This window comes from Copidosoma floridanum, unplaced genomic scaffold (genome assembly GCF_036245765.1).
Source record: "Copidosoma floridanum isolate Cflo_tuat_1 unplaced genomic scaffold, Cflo_Japanese_pri ptg000013l, whole genome shotgun sequence".
NCBI lineage: Eukaryota > Metazoa > Arthropoda > Insecta > Hymenoptera > Encyrtidae > Copidosoma > Copidosoma floridanum.
In genome coordinates, this window is record NW_028321890.1 from 30,368,024 (window position 1) to 30,382,108 (window position 14,085).

Sequence of the window (14,085 nt, forward strand, 5' to 3'; positions counted from 1 at the left end):
ATGAAATGTTTATTTTTTTCGGAAATGTACTAACAGTAAAAATAAAATATAGAAGTTTCAAAAACATCGAAAATAGAACTTTCTTTTACGAAGAAAGATAATTTTGCAGACAAATGTAAAATAAACTACTGCTATAATACGTAACATACAAGTCTGAGTTAATACATATATTAACATAAATAGATTTGTTTGGAGATAGTAAAGTTCATTGCTGAAGGAAACAATATCTGCCTTTATGTATTTTACTTTTGAATATACACTTCAATCTTTTTTGGCTCTATACAATCAGCTTGTCCATATTATTAACGAATACCATTTCAATTTTCTAAGCTTTCCTCATGTTTAATGTTAGTAGTCAGAAATTTTCTGAGAGTCAACTCAAGGCAGAGTCATTCCTTACGTTAGTGTAAAATGGTTTTATGGCTTTAGGTAAGTCATTCACGTACTCATGCTTAGATTGGACCAGTACAACGTAATCTGATGAAGACGCTTTGGACATGCAGTCACTTTTTCTATCAAAATTATTTGCATTGTTCTCATATGAATAGTACAATTTCAAAAAATTTATTTCGACGCTATTCTCTAAAAGTGTTCCGAGACTTTCACTCAGGTCTGTAAATCGTGGCCTCATATTTGGCTCAGCCTCCCAGCAGCGAAGCATAATTTCGTAACTAAAATGGGTCATCATTTTAAAAATATAAGTTATAAAATAAACAAAACAAAAAAAAGTTTTTCTCTTCCACTCATATCCGTCACTATAGTTGATTTTGTCTGCAACCTTCTAAGTTTAATATAAGGATATAAGCGTATTACGCGACTTCGAAAATTTTTATTAATTTCATTTCCATGAGGGTCAAGCCTGTGAAATCCATATTTATCGTTAGCCTAATTAAAAGCAATAAATTTTGTGTATACTAATGCAATTATTTGTGCAAGACGAAAATTACCATGTGAGCTTTGGTATTGGATAAGCGTCAACGTAAGCTGTGAAAACTACTGTACCACAAATGATGCTGCTTTTTTCTTTATTATCAGACATTAAATTAAGAAATGGGACATTTGGATCTGATAAATTAACGTTTAGATAAATATTAGATCTTCTTATCTCTGTAGCTAAAAAAAATTTAAAAAAGGTATTTGCATTTAGTGACTCACCATAAATACGGACATATATGTCGTTTGTATATACTGTCGCTTGTTGTTTCATTGAATGATGTCCTTATTTCGCAAGTATAATTGCCCTTATCATTAAGAGCAACATTGTTTAGAATAATCTCAGACGTTATTAAATAAGAATCTTGTTCCAAAATATCTTCATTTTTTTCTTTAACAGGATCCAAATCTTCCCGGAGAATCTCATTATTTGAAAAAATAAATAGATAATAGTGATATCAATGATACGTAAAAGATAACACAATATGCAGTTGACATTATTTCGTCTTCTAGTATTTACCAAATTTCGTGAACTCTTCCACCAAATGCCATAAAAGTTAACGTCTTTTCTTACTCTAAATTGGCATTTGATGGTAAACTTTGAGCCTGCAGTGACTTCTTTTGGTCCGTCTATTTTTAAATTGGGTTGACTTATACAAGCACCTTTTTCGTATAGTAAATAACTTATTTTTTGTGATAAATTATTTTGATTCACCTCACAAGTATATTTTCGAAGTTCTGGAACCCTCAGATTTGTCATGACGTAACCAACTTTTGGGTCAAAACTTATGTTTCCACTAGGCTCGATCTTCTAGAGTTGATAAAAATAGTATGTTAAATAAAAATATATGTCTATTTGTAATAAAAATTTAATCTAAAACGTCTAACCTTGTTGTCATGTTTAAGGGTCACTCTAAATTTCGGAGAAGTTGGACGGCACGGAATAATATTGTAACCCATACATACATCCGTCAGAATAGGATACTCCTTTGCCTCAAAACTTTGCGCAAATGCGCTTTTATTGGCTGTACGAAAAAAGTCTGCTGAGTTATTCAAACATTTTCATACATAGTTATATTTTGGAGAAATAATAAAAATTCTCCTACAATGAACGTACACGTATATGCAACTAGCATTTAAAATGTTGTAGAGGTTAAATATATACATTGTTTTCGGCTTGTTCATACGAGCGCAACAATACCAGCCAGTGTCACCAAAAATCGTTGATAATCTTTGAAATGTCCAACTGCCGTCTTTATTTTGGCTAATACTGTGTTTGGATACTTGTATCTTTTAACCAGAAAATAAATCATTTATGTTAATGATGTTTGAACAGATTTATGTTTTTATTACTTAAGTAAATATAAAATTATAGAATAATAAAACCTACATGTTCGAGTCGATTGTTTACAGGATAGTAAAAATTAACATAACTGACATTAAAACAAGTGATTTTCAGAGCTTCTCCTTCGTTTATCTCTAATACAGTCAAGTTGGAATAAAGTTGGGGCTTGTGCCCACTGCAATCTATTTTGTATAAATAGAAAATGTTTATGTCAATAAATGTTAAATTTTTAGAGCTTTAAAAAAAAACCTGTTAGGGATTAAGTAAACGAATCGGAGATTAGGGGTATTTCTGCTTGAAAGTACTTTAGACGATTATTTTGTTTTTTGAAAGTAAGTTATTTTTCCTCGATCCCTTACTTATTATTGTGTGCAAGTAAATATGAATAGTCAAATTAACAATACTATCACGTGATTTTTAATTTTATGCCATGATCTTAAAAACTTTTTCTACTTTATGCCCCAATCGCAGTAGAAAAACTTAAAAAGTAGAGCATCATGTATTTCGAGGTATAAAGTAAACAATGTCTTAGCTTGCACGTATATTATATGCTATCTCAGCTTTTTGCATGTCTATACTTTTCTGAATCTCTATACAGTTGTATATTTGAAAATCATTGTCTATACTTGTCTTTATCTTACAGTCTCGGTGACTAATTCTGACTGCCTCACTCTTTGTAAGTTTTTTAGTAAGTCTACATTGTTACTCAATATTCATGGTTATTTTATAGCTCAACATATCTGTCGTTATACTCTTACATAGTTGTTTTGTTGTTTTAATATGAACTGCAAGTGAACTGATATAAAAAGATATAAAAAACGTCATCACAACGAAACCAATGAAAATAATCTAAACTGCCTGTGGACACATCAGTGCAATGACGATTACTGTTGGAATAAGGGCGTTGGCTGACAATAATAATTAAAAGACACTTACGCTTTGAGTATTAGAACTGAGCATCAATGCAATTGTCGACAAGTATTTTTTAGAACGAAGCTCTTTATGTCGCGTTACTCGGGGGGCTGGAATTTTAAAACCGATAGATTTCTTTTTTTTGAAACGAAAGTGGTTTACTCTTCCTCTCAAGTTCCCCCTTACCCCGTCCCCCTCACCGACTATTCACTGTACACTTCCCCTCTCCCCAATGTATATGTATATATACCAACCGTCTTCTACTCTTCTCCATACCTTTAATTTGATTTTCACGCAATAATTTTTTTCTTTTACAATTTTATATAAATAAAAAAAAAACATTTTCCATTTAAGAGATTAGAACCTTCGACCTCCTACATGTATGATCCATTACCTTACCCACTCTGCTACGAGCGCTGCCGTCTTTAGAAACTCGATTTCTTGTACTTATGGTGTGGTTAATAACTAAAATATTCCATTTTTACATACATTCACTGATAATACATTCGATTCATGATTAATTATATTTGTATTTGTTTTCTAAATACTTAATACAAAAAAAAAAAAAAAAAAAAAAACACATGTAGAGTAGAGTTGAAGAATGTCTCAATGGTTTTTAAAGGCGCTTATTTCGAATTCGACAAACAAATTATGTTAGAATATTACATAATTTCATAAATAAAGTAATTCATTAAATCAATCATAAATGAAATGCAATAAATACTAACTTCAATGGCTGTTGCTGTTAAAAACTAGTTTGGTGTTAGTATTTATTGCATTTCATCCTACTCGCTATTATTGGAGTCATTAACATCATTCAATCATAAATGAATTATGTAAGATCATTCTATAAATACATTTCGAGTTTCGTATCATTTTAATGGTTTTTAAGGGCACTTATTTTCAATTTGATAAACAAATAATGGCACAATGTGATTAAGTAATTATATAAAAATAAAACAAAAATTGTATTAATAGGCTATAATATCGCAAAAAAATAAGTGAAAAAAAAAATTTTTTTTTAATTAACGAAATAAAATGTAAAAATATAATAAAATAAAGTTACAAAATAAAATTACAAAATCAATAAATACAATGGAATGAAAAAAAATGAAATAAAAAAAGGGAATGGAAAAAAAAAATAAATATGAAAATAAAAAAAGAAATTAAATAAAGGAAATACAAAACAATTAAAAAAAATGTAATGAAATTAAATATGAAAAAAAATAAAACAAGAAATGAAAAAAAAAAAAAAATAAAACAAGAAGTAAAAAAAACAATAAATCAAGAAATTAAAAAAAAAAAAAAAACAAATGAAAAAATTATAAAGGAAATTAAAACAACAAACCAGGGGGTATTAATGGGTCAGTACTGTACATTTGTGCACGACGTTCTCACGAAGTTCAACCATCGTGAGTACTAAACTATTGTTTTTGTATTTTTTTATTCGCTTTTCAAGTTTTTGTTTTAGTAAATAACATGAATGCAGTACTAACGTTAACAGAGCTTCGTTCTTCCTGTGGGACTGGCGACTCCCTTGTTACCTGAGAAATTGTGTCTATACCCGTCTCATATTTAAAGAACTTCGTTCTTACCGTGGATCCCATGACCCATTATTTTGTTATGTACGTACCTAAAATCAGTCCAAGTGAAAGAGTATTTGAAGCCACGGGATCACTGCCATTTTATCATGCAATTTTCTCTTGCTCATCTTTAAACGCTGCCAAGGGTCTCCAACTCGTTCTGATGACAACTTTTTGTTTCTATAGAATCAGAGAAATATGCAAGTCAGCCTAAACGTAGACAATGAGTAGACTGTAAGCGATTACCCACCAAAAACGAGAAATGTATCCTCTTTGTAATATTCATGAAGTTATTAGTAGCACAGCAGAGTTGAAACTTTCTTGGATAGTAAAGATCTATGAACTACCGTCGGATTTAAGTTACTCAAACTTATGCCGTCTCTGCTCATGGCATCTCCACTACTTTATATGATTATTCAAATATTAAAACTGTAGTGCTACTTATCAAACTATTTCATAAACGGGACAAATAAATTAAGATCTGAGATAGTTGCATACTGCAGGTGCTAGGTATGACTTATAAGCTTTTTATACATTAAATGACTTCGCTGTACTCTTGAAACGGGAGTTACCCTCCTAAATATAAAATAACTTTAGATAAAGTGTATAATAAATGTTTCAATCGTAAAAAAAATTAATAAATTTAGTGGAAACATGGACTTCAGCAGCTCATGCATTTTCTTATTTCCTATCTTGTAAGTGATTTTTACCATAATCTTAATGTTAACTTTTTTCGATCCATACTTTGTCTTATTTAGAAATGTTAGAACTGAACAACATGAGTTTTATTCAATTTTAAAAAAGTGTGATCGTACTAATGTGAGTGTCAAATACACATGTTTTTCTATCTAATCAAATAATAAAACTAATTAAATTAAACGTGTTACTCATGTTTCGTAGATATGGCATTTTTTCTGCAATAGATAGAATCTTTCTGGTATCTTATACTTTACATATCTTAACTGTATTTTGCAAACAGACAAGCTTCTGGTAAAAACCAGAGTTTTAAAAAGAATTACTTAAGCTCACGCTAACAATGCAAGACGTTTGCTGGTGTCCAAGCGCCTGAGGCTGATATTATTTCATATGAAGCATAAACAAGTAATTTGGTAAGATGTAAAAAGTTTCAACAAATAGTTAATTAAATTTGAAACTGTCATCTGCTTTTTTTTATCTGTGTTTCAGAGGTTTTCAGATTCCAAAGGTGAATACTATGTTAGAGACAATTGCTTCAACATCGGTGTACTCACATTGTCGTTTTGAGTAGGTAAAAAATAAAAGCTATGTCATACATAAGAATTAAGTTTTTCTGAAGATGGTTGGAATTCAGTTATTTATTACGTTTACATACAACGGTTTCGCAAGTTGTGGCAATGTGTTGACGTAGTCATGCTCAGGTGGGACATGTGTAAAGTTATCAGGAGATGCCATTTTGGACAAGTAATCAATTTTTTCTTCCAAATCATTTGCTTTGTTTATGTTCTCGTATGTATGATACAATTGTAAAAACTTTACTTTGATGCCATCGTCGAGAAGTTTTCCAATACTTTTACTAAGGTCTGTAAATGATGGCCTTTGATTCGCATCAGCCTTCCAGCAGTGAAGCATAATATCGTAGCTAAAATAAAGTAATGAGCAAGTTTAAAAACAATTACAAAAAACAACTGTTTCTCTATTTTACTTACATGTCTTTGGTAGCATATTCAGGCTTTTCCATTCTGTAACCCTCGATGAGTTTGTGATACATCTTCTCTTCATCCATTCTTGGGTATGGGATCTCAGCAAAAGTAAAAAATTCCCACAGTACTACACCAAAAGACCAGACATCTGATTTCGTTGAGAAAATTCGATATCTAATGGACTCTATGGCCATCCACCTCAGGGGCAACGGATCTTTCCTCTGTTTCTTGTAAATGTCATCTTGATATATCTTCTTCGCCAAACCAAAATCACAAATTTTGATGATATTATTATCTGCTAGTAAAATATTTCTCGCAGCCAAGTCGCAATGCAGAACCTGTGTTGTTAATTGATAAAGTAATTAGGTACGTGTGTGATAATGAATACAACTAATGCTTGAATATCCGTATATACCTTTCTTCGAACGAGGTACTCCATACCATGTGCCACCTGAAACGCCCATATTAAAAGATCCTGAGAGCAGAGAGGCTCGACATTTCTATCTGTATAATCACCTTCGTAATTAGAGCGCCAGCTGGGTTGGATGTAGTAGCAGTTAACACTATTGTACTTCATGTGACCACTGGATTTATAAATTTCAGTACAATAGATAATGAATTTTTTATTTAGCGCACGAATAATAGAAGCTTTGTTAAGGAGGTTCATTGCAGTTAGCATGGGGTAAGTTTAGATAGGTAAGGGAAGTGCAAACATGCAGCAACACTGGCAATTGTTAAGCTCGTATGGATGTAACTATTTGTACGCATTTAGACACACTCGATCCCTACTTCCTTGTTTTATTGAAAAACTAACTTGTAGATCTATTTGAAACTTTAACATATTATTTATTTATTTTAAAAAAATGATGAGATTTTAACAGATCATTTCCTTATAAATGCAATTTTACGTTATTTTTCCATAAAGTAACATGTTTAATTGAGATTTTTTGCTAATTAAATGTATAAAAAGCGATACAGTAAAACGGTCAGAAATTGTGCGTGGAATATTTTTATAATGTACCAAATATACAGTTAAAGTTTCAACAATATTTATGATAAAATTTACGTGTTATGAACGTCCTTAAGATTTTTATTGTGATTATATTATTTAAGAAATATCTATAGTTTTTTAATAAGACATCGCCTTAACTATATTTACCCTATAACTTATGAGCTACAGAGGAGTGGTCAACTTGAGTTCTAGACAAATTTATGATGCTATATTTTTGATGGCAAAATCAGGTCCTAGTCATTAAATCCTGGTATTGCGTGAGGTCCTGACTAATGACTCTCTACCATTTGGTATCAAACCTAACAGTAAGATAACATATTATAAACTATGTACCAGTTTTTCCCGTCATACTTAGTTTTGACTAACTGACAGTAAATAAAAATATGTAGGTATACACTGGCATGTTTGAATATGTTTTTTTGTTGATATGAAGATGAGTGTATCTATTTATCTGACTCAATATAAAACGTTACTTTGTATAATAATTTTTAAAATTTATGATCGAAAGTTATGACGTAAATAGTTAACAGCTATTTCATATTACATTGTTATGTGGCTAAATTAAAAACGATGTTTTCAGAGATTTTTTGCAATGACTGAACTCAATGCCAAGATTTAATGACCAGGACACAACTCTATACTTTTTATCTTCTCCGAGTTCAACACAGCATCAGTCAGACACAACTATCACTTTATAATAAAACATCCCTGGAATAACTGAGCTATTGATGCTTCCTAAATTTTAATTTTTTGTGAATTGTTATCCATTATATGCCATGTGATTCAATTGCTTAAACCACAGCAAATTTTTGTTAACGTTTACATATTTACTAACGATCATTCATGATACTTTTTAAAATTAAGTTATTCATAAAAATAAAATATTTCTACCTTTTCATTCCTTCCTGAACAAATGAAATTCTACTATTAGTAACATTTATTTGATCAATGAAATTTTCTTGATGGTACCGTAAATAGCTCTCCAGATTTCCGAATCTACAAAACTCGACAATAACCAAAAGTTCACCTAAAAAATAAAATCATTGCATAAATTTAATTTTCTCAGTTTTATTTAAACAACTATATACATCATTACCTCTGGCAATATTTTTTGTGCAGGCACCAAGAAGATTCACAACGTTTAAATGTTGCCCCAGATGAGACATTATTTTTAATTCTCTAGCAAGAGCATAAGTACATATTGCTTCTGCATTTTTACGGACCTTTTTGACAGCTACAGTAGTAGAAGACTGGTTGGAACAAATCCCAAAAGCCATTGCTTTGTAGACAACTCCAAATGCTCCACTTCCTAACTGTTTGTCTTCATTATGAAACAAAAACCACAAACCGTAAGTTTCATATATAAATCGCCGATCATATTGACTAATGTTCGGCATTGTCATGCTAATAATATAACATCATATTAATTTATGAATCAAGTTGTATTTTTATACCAAACTGTAATTTTTCTCTGGAAAATTCCCATTTTCTGTCGTACGGAAGAAAATCTGCTTGATCATCTAGAGTTTGTTCGGAGCTTATTGAATTGATTGCTCCATTTACAAAGTTCGTAACTCCAGCGTAACACAACTCTTTCGTAACCATCTTCAAATAATTAACAATAAAATTATACATTAAATAATCATGCAGTTCAATTTTCACTTAATATATCAATGTTCTAACGATAATAATTTGATCAATTTTTTACCAATTTCTTACCTTTTGATGTCGTAATTTCAAGTATAGATAAATGAACAGAAAAACAACATTAAGAATGAACCAAGCTGATATAATAATCCAAAACAAAGATTTCTGAACCCCTATAATCAAAATTAACCACTTTATTAACATTTTTATCAATGTGATGTCACATAGAAATTTATGGCCTGATACGCAAGAAAAAAGCATGACATAAAATAAATTAACTACCGAAACTTAATGATTTTTACACCACACCTATACCGAAAATGATTCATCACCACCAGCAGTTAGTTATCAGTTGCTGTCCAGGTGAGGTGTAAGATCATATACACACCACGAGCAGAAGTAAAGAATGCTCGGCTTCGGCTCGGGTAATAATATACGCACAAGATTTAGAACATTCTTTACTTAACCGTCTTAAGTTAGTAAATAGCTGTTTAAGATTCTTCTACATTTTCATGAGCAATTTATGCTAGACATGAATACTTTTTATTATAACCTTGTAAAAAGTATTTTACAATTCATTCTATTTACGAGATTAAACTGTTTTCTCAACAATCATATGTACCTAAGCATCAACTATCGTCCACGTTATATTGGGTTCTGGCATTCAATTAGCGCAGTATGATCAATAAATATAATTTTGAACATCATTTTTTAACAAGATGACAATGGTATCATACGTATTGACATAAGTAAAGCTAGGTTTTTATGGAACTGTGAATGAAAAAAAATATCACAAAGAAGACGTAACGTAGTTTTGTTTCATAGAAACAACAGGTCATAAAACTTCTCAGTTAATGTTTTTATTAACAACTTACTTACAAGAAAGATGTATCGTTCTCATAAGAATAAGCTTCTATTGATGCTCAATAAGAATTTTTTATGCATTTGCTAGCTTGAGTTATGGATCGATAGAGCAGCGCGAAGAGTAAATGTATTTTTAAAAATAATGCTTACTTTGTCTACAATTGCATACCATTTGAAAAAAGTCAATTTTGGTGAACTATGCAGCAAAAGTTGAATGCTTTATTTTTCTACAAGAAATTAGGACCAACCGAAAAAAAGGATTGTTAATAAATCTTTCATCGCGAATTGTTTTATGATTACGAAATTTTTTACATAATGCTATAGACTACACTATAAACATTAATCCTGTTATAAATATCAGTTAATTTTGCGTTTTTAAATTTTTGAAAAAATTATATTTACCAATTTAAAAAAAGGTATAAATATATATTGCAGACAAGGGCAATAGAACAGATTTTAACTTTTTCCATTATGAAATCGAATTTTTATTGTGAAAGAAAAAATTATGATTTACTTTGCCTAGAACTATTTTGTGGTGAAGAAATCGCATTGTTACCAAATTTTTAATAAAGAACCTTAAAATAGCGAAATTATGGAGAGACTAAACTTAACAGGTATCTTAGCAGATTCGACAGCAATTACCTATTACAACAACTTTCTGTGATTTCTCTATCTTTCCAAATCGATTTTTAGCAATACATGAATAGTTCCCGCTGCCACTTTCTAAGAAATATCTTATGATCAATTTTTGATTATTGTCCACAACACCAAACTGCGGTTCCGATAACTTTAAAGGTAAACCATCTTTAGACCATGTAATAACAGGTTTTGGCAGTCCATCAACGTAGCATGACAAGTAAACGGGGTTTTGAACATCATATGATAACCGTCTCACTTCGGTATCATTGATATTAACATCAGAGAAGCTAGGTTTTTGTGGAACTGGAAAAATTTTAATTCAATTAAAAAGCTTGTTTTCTTAAATCTGAAATGATGATAAATAGTAAATTTTCTAATAGTATGTAAGTATAGTTACCTTTAACTTCTAGATTTAAAAATTCGGTGGATTTTTTAAAGTGAGCATAAGATGCTACGCAAGAATACTGCTTCACATCTAATTGACTGACGTTATAAATGGATAGAACAGCGCGAAGAGTAAATGTGGTTTCTTTAAAATTAACATTAACTTTGTCTGTAATCAATATGCATGTATTAAACAAAATATAAATCTTAAAAAACTACAAAGTAAATTTAAATTATTTTTTTAGTAAATCAGAACCAACCGGAATTTATAACCATTTTATTGCTACCATAAAACCAATTTACTGAGGAAAATTCACGTATCACAGCAGCACATGTTAAAGTGACGTCATCACCTTCAAATATATCTTCCTTTGGCTCAATAATACCAAAAGACACGCCTTTCAGTCCATCTTAAAAACAAAGCAAATAGAAAAATTTTATTAAGGAAAGTTTCACGTTGATATATGCATACCTGTAAGATGGACTTCTCGTGAGTCAGAAACGGTGTCATAACCATTATTAGCTGAGCAAATAATCGTACCCTCTACATCCAGATTAAATTGTACTTTGGAGGTAGTAATATTACTCCGCTCATCTGCTTCTGCAACCTTCAACAATTAAATAACTTTTAGAGTTTAGGTTTTTTTTTTTTCTTCATAGCGTTTATTTATAAGTATGTTAATATCAAATTAACAAATTCCAATTCATAGAAATAAAAAACCTTTCTCTCCACAGCCGGACAATCTTCAATAAATATAGGGCACTTCGTGTATATCCATGATATATTACATTTAGGATAGCAATGAGCTTGACAAACGAATAATGAACTCTCGTTCCAGCTGTAATAAGATTTCATATCAGTCTTGTGAAGTCTAACTTGTGGCTTAGCTGAAAAAAACGAACATTAGTTTAAAGTCTACCATTAAAATAGTAGCATTTTTCATTAGAAAAAAGTGATCTGCAAAAGTACCATAAACTTCTTCAAGAGTAAAGTTAAAGTACTTTACTATAAAAGTATTATTGGCTTTAAGTGTATAAATTCCTTTATCTCTATTTTGAATATATTTCATCATTAAATAGTTAGGAAGTGAATGTAATATGGTATATCGAAAACTTGATTTTATCTTCTTGCCATAACGATCAAGCCTACAAAATTTATATGCAAGATTATACTATCATGTGAATAATCGATTTAGAGTATAAGTGTGTCACTATTTGTGCAATATAAATATTACCATGTGAGCTTTGGTATTGGATATGCATCCACGTGAGCTGTAAAAACCACTGTCCCACCAACGACACCACTTTTTTTTTCGTGATCAGATGTTAAATTAATAAATGGGGTATTTGGATCTGATAAATTGACGTTGAGATAAATATTAGTTTTTAATATCTTTGAGACTGAAATAATTTTAAAAAAAGACGCGCGTTGTGCAACTTACCGTAAATACGGACATAAATACTGTTACTTGTTGTTTCATTAAATAAAGATTTTATTTCGCAAGTATAATTTCCCTCATCACTATAAGTTACATTGTTCAGAATAAACTCAGACGTTACCATAAAAGTATCTTGTTCAAATATACTTTCATTTTCTTCTTGAACGGGGTCCAAAATTTTCCCGGAAGTCTAAAATGAATAAAATGAGAGAAAATATTATATGCATTTGAGATAATGATTAAGTATACTTCTGTTTACCAAATTTTGTGGATTTTTCCACAAGATGCTGTAAAAGTTAACTTCTTTTCTAGTTTTGAACTGGCATTTGACGGTTAATTTTGAGCCTCTAGTGACTTGTTTCTGTTCGACTATTTTTAATTTGGGCTTACTTATGCAAGCAACTTTTTCATACAGATAGAAACTTATTTTTTGTGATGAATTGTTTTGATTCACCTCACAAGTATATTTTTGAAATGCTGGAACCCTCAAATTTGTTATGACATAACCAACTTTGGGATCAAAATTTATGTTTTTACTGGACTCGAGTGTCTGGGGTGGGTAAATATGTTGTGTAAATAAGTATTTTTTCTCTGTTTGTAACAGTAATTTAATTAAGATCGTATTACCTTGTTGATTTCCTTAAGAATCACTCTAAATTTAGAGGAGGTCGTACGGCATGGAACAACATTGTAACCAATGCATACATCCGTCATGATAGCGTCATCTTCCTCGAAACTTTGTACAAATGCACTTCTATTAGCTGTAAATAAAAAGTATGCTAAATTATTGATGTTGTTTCACATCAAGTTTTATTTCGCAGATACATTTGAACAATAATATAAGGGTAGGATAGTGATTAAACTTTTCTTACAATTAATGTAAACGTATATGCAACTGGCTTTTGGATCGTTGTAAGGTTTGTATCTCCGAAATGTTTCCTTCTCGCTGGCACTAGTGCAACAGTACCATCCAGTGTCGCCAAAAATCGTGAATAACCTTTGAAACGTCCAACTGCCGTTTTGATTTTTCGTAATACGGTGTTCTGATACTTCTATCTTTTTTAAGGAAAGTAATTATTGTTGATCTGTTGTCTATTAATTTATTTTATCACCAAAATACATATAAACTATTAAAAGAACAAATCTTACCTGGTCGAGTATATCGTTTACAGGATAGTAAAAATTGACATTGTTGACATCGGAGCAAGTAATTGTCAGAGCTTCATTTTCGTCAATTTCTAACGTAGTTAAGTTGGGATAAAGTAGGGGTTTATGTCCACAGCAAGCTAATGTGTGTAGAAATAGAAGAATATTTTTTCCAATGAATCTTACAAACCTGTTCTTTTTTTAGCTCTTTACGTAAGAAATCAGTCGCATGAAAAAATAAAACTGGCAAAGTGGATTCGTTGATTTTGCATGAGCTCGTTTGAGACAATGAAATAAAGAAATTTGACGATGTTATCAATGAAAACATTCTTAATTGCCTACAGACTGATAGTGCGTATTAACGATTATTGTAAAGATTGGGGCGTTGGCTGTCAACAATTAAAACTGCAACTTTAGCTCCAACAGGTAGAATAACTGATAAGAAATAACACTACCAAGTGTACGAGTGGATTTTTTTTTTCTTTTTCATGAGTTATGTATT

The 14,085-nt window shown here is 30.7% G+C and overlaps 1 protein-coding gene across 1 annotated transcript; it reads right to left on the reverse strand.

Moving 5' to 3' along the window:
- Positions 1-1,503: 1,503 nt before the first annotated feature.
- On the reverse strand, positions 1,504-9,069 carry LOC149375012 (vascular endothelial growth factor receptor 1-like). The gene is made up of 9 exons (XM_089590810.1): positions 8,919-9,069; positions 8,561-8,785; positions 8,356-8,491; positions 6,868-7,036; positions 6,459-6,790; positions 6,125-6,391; positions 2,121-2,223; positions 1,649-1,744; positions 1,504-1,563 (listed from the first exon to the last, which is right to left on the reverse strand). The coding sequence occupies exons 1-9, from the start codon at positions 9,067-9,069 to the stop codon at positions 1,504-1,506; spliced, it is 1,539 nt and encodes a 512-aa protein (XP_089446936.1).
- Between the last annotated feature and the right edge of the window lie 5,016 nt (positions 9,070-14,085).

What these genes read in the sequence shown, in the direction of transcription:
- LOC149375012 (XM_089590810.1), bottom strand. Translation starts at nt 9,069, where the DNA reads ATGGTTACGAAAGAGTTGTGTTACGCTGGAGTTACGAACTTTGTAAAT. An exon ending in AGTACCTCGTTCGAAGAAAG is followed by an intron (nt 6,791 to 6,867) that starts GTATATACGGAT and finishes TTAACAACACAG; the next exon opens with GTTCTGCATTGCGACTTGGC. An exon ending in GAATATGCTACCAAAGACAT is followed by an intron (nt 6,392 to 6,458) that starts GTAAGTAAAATA and finishes ACTTTATTTTAG; the next exon opens with CTACGATATTATGCTTCACT.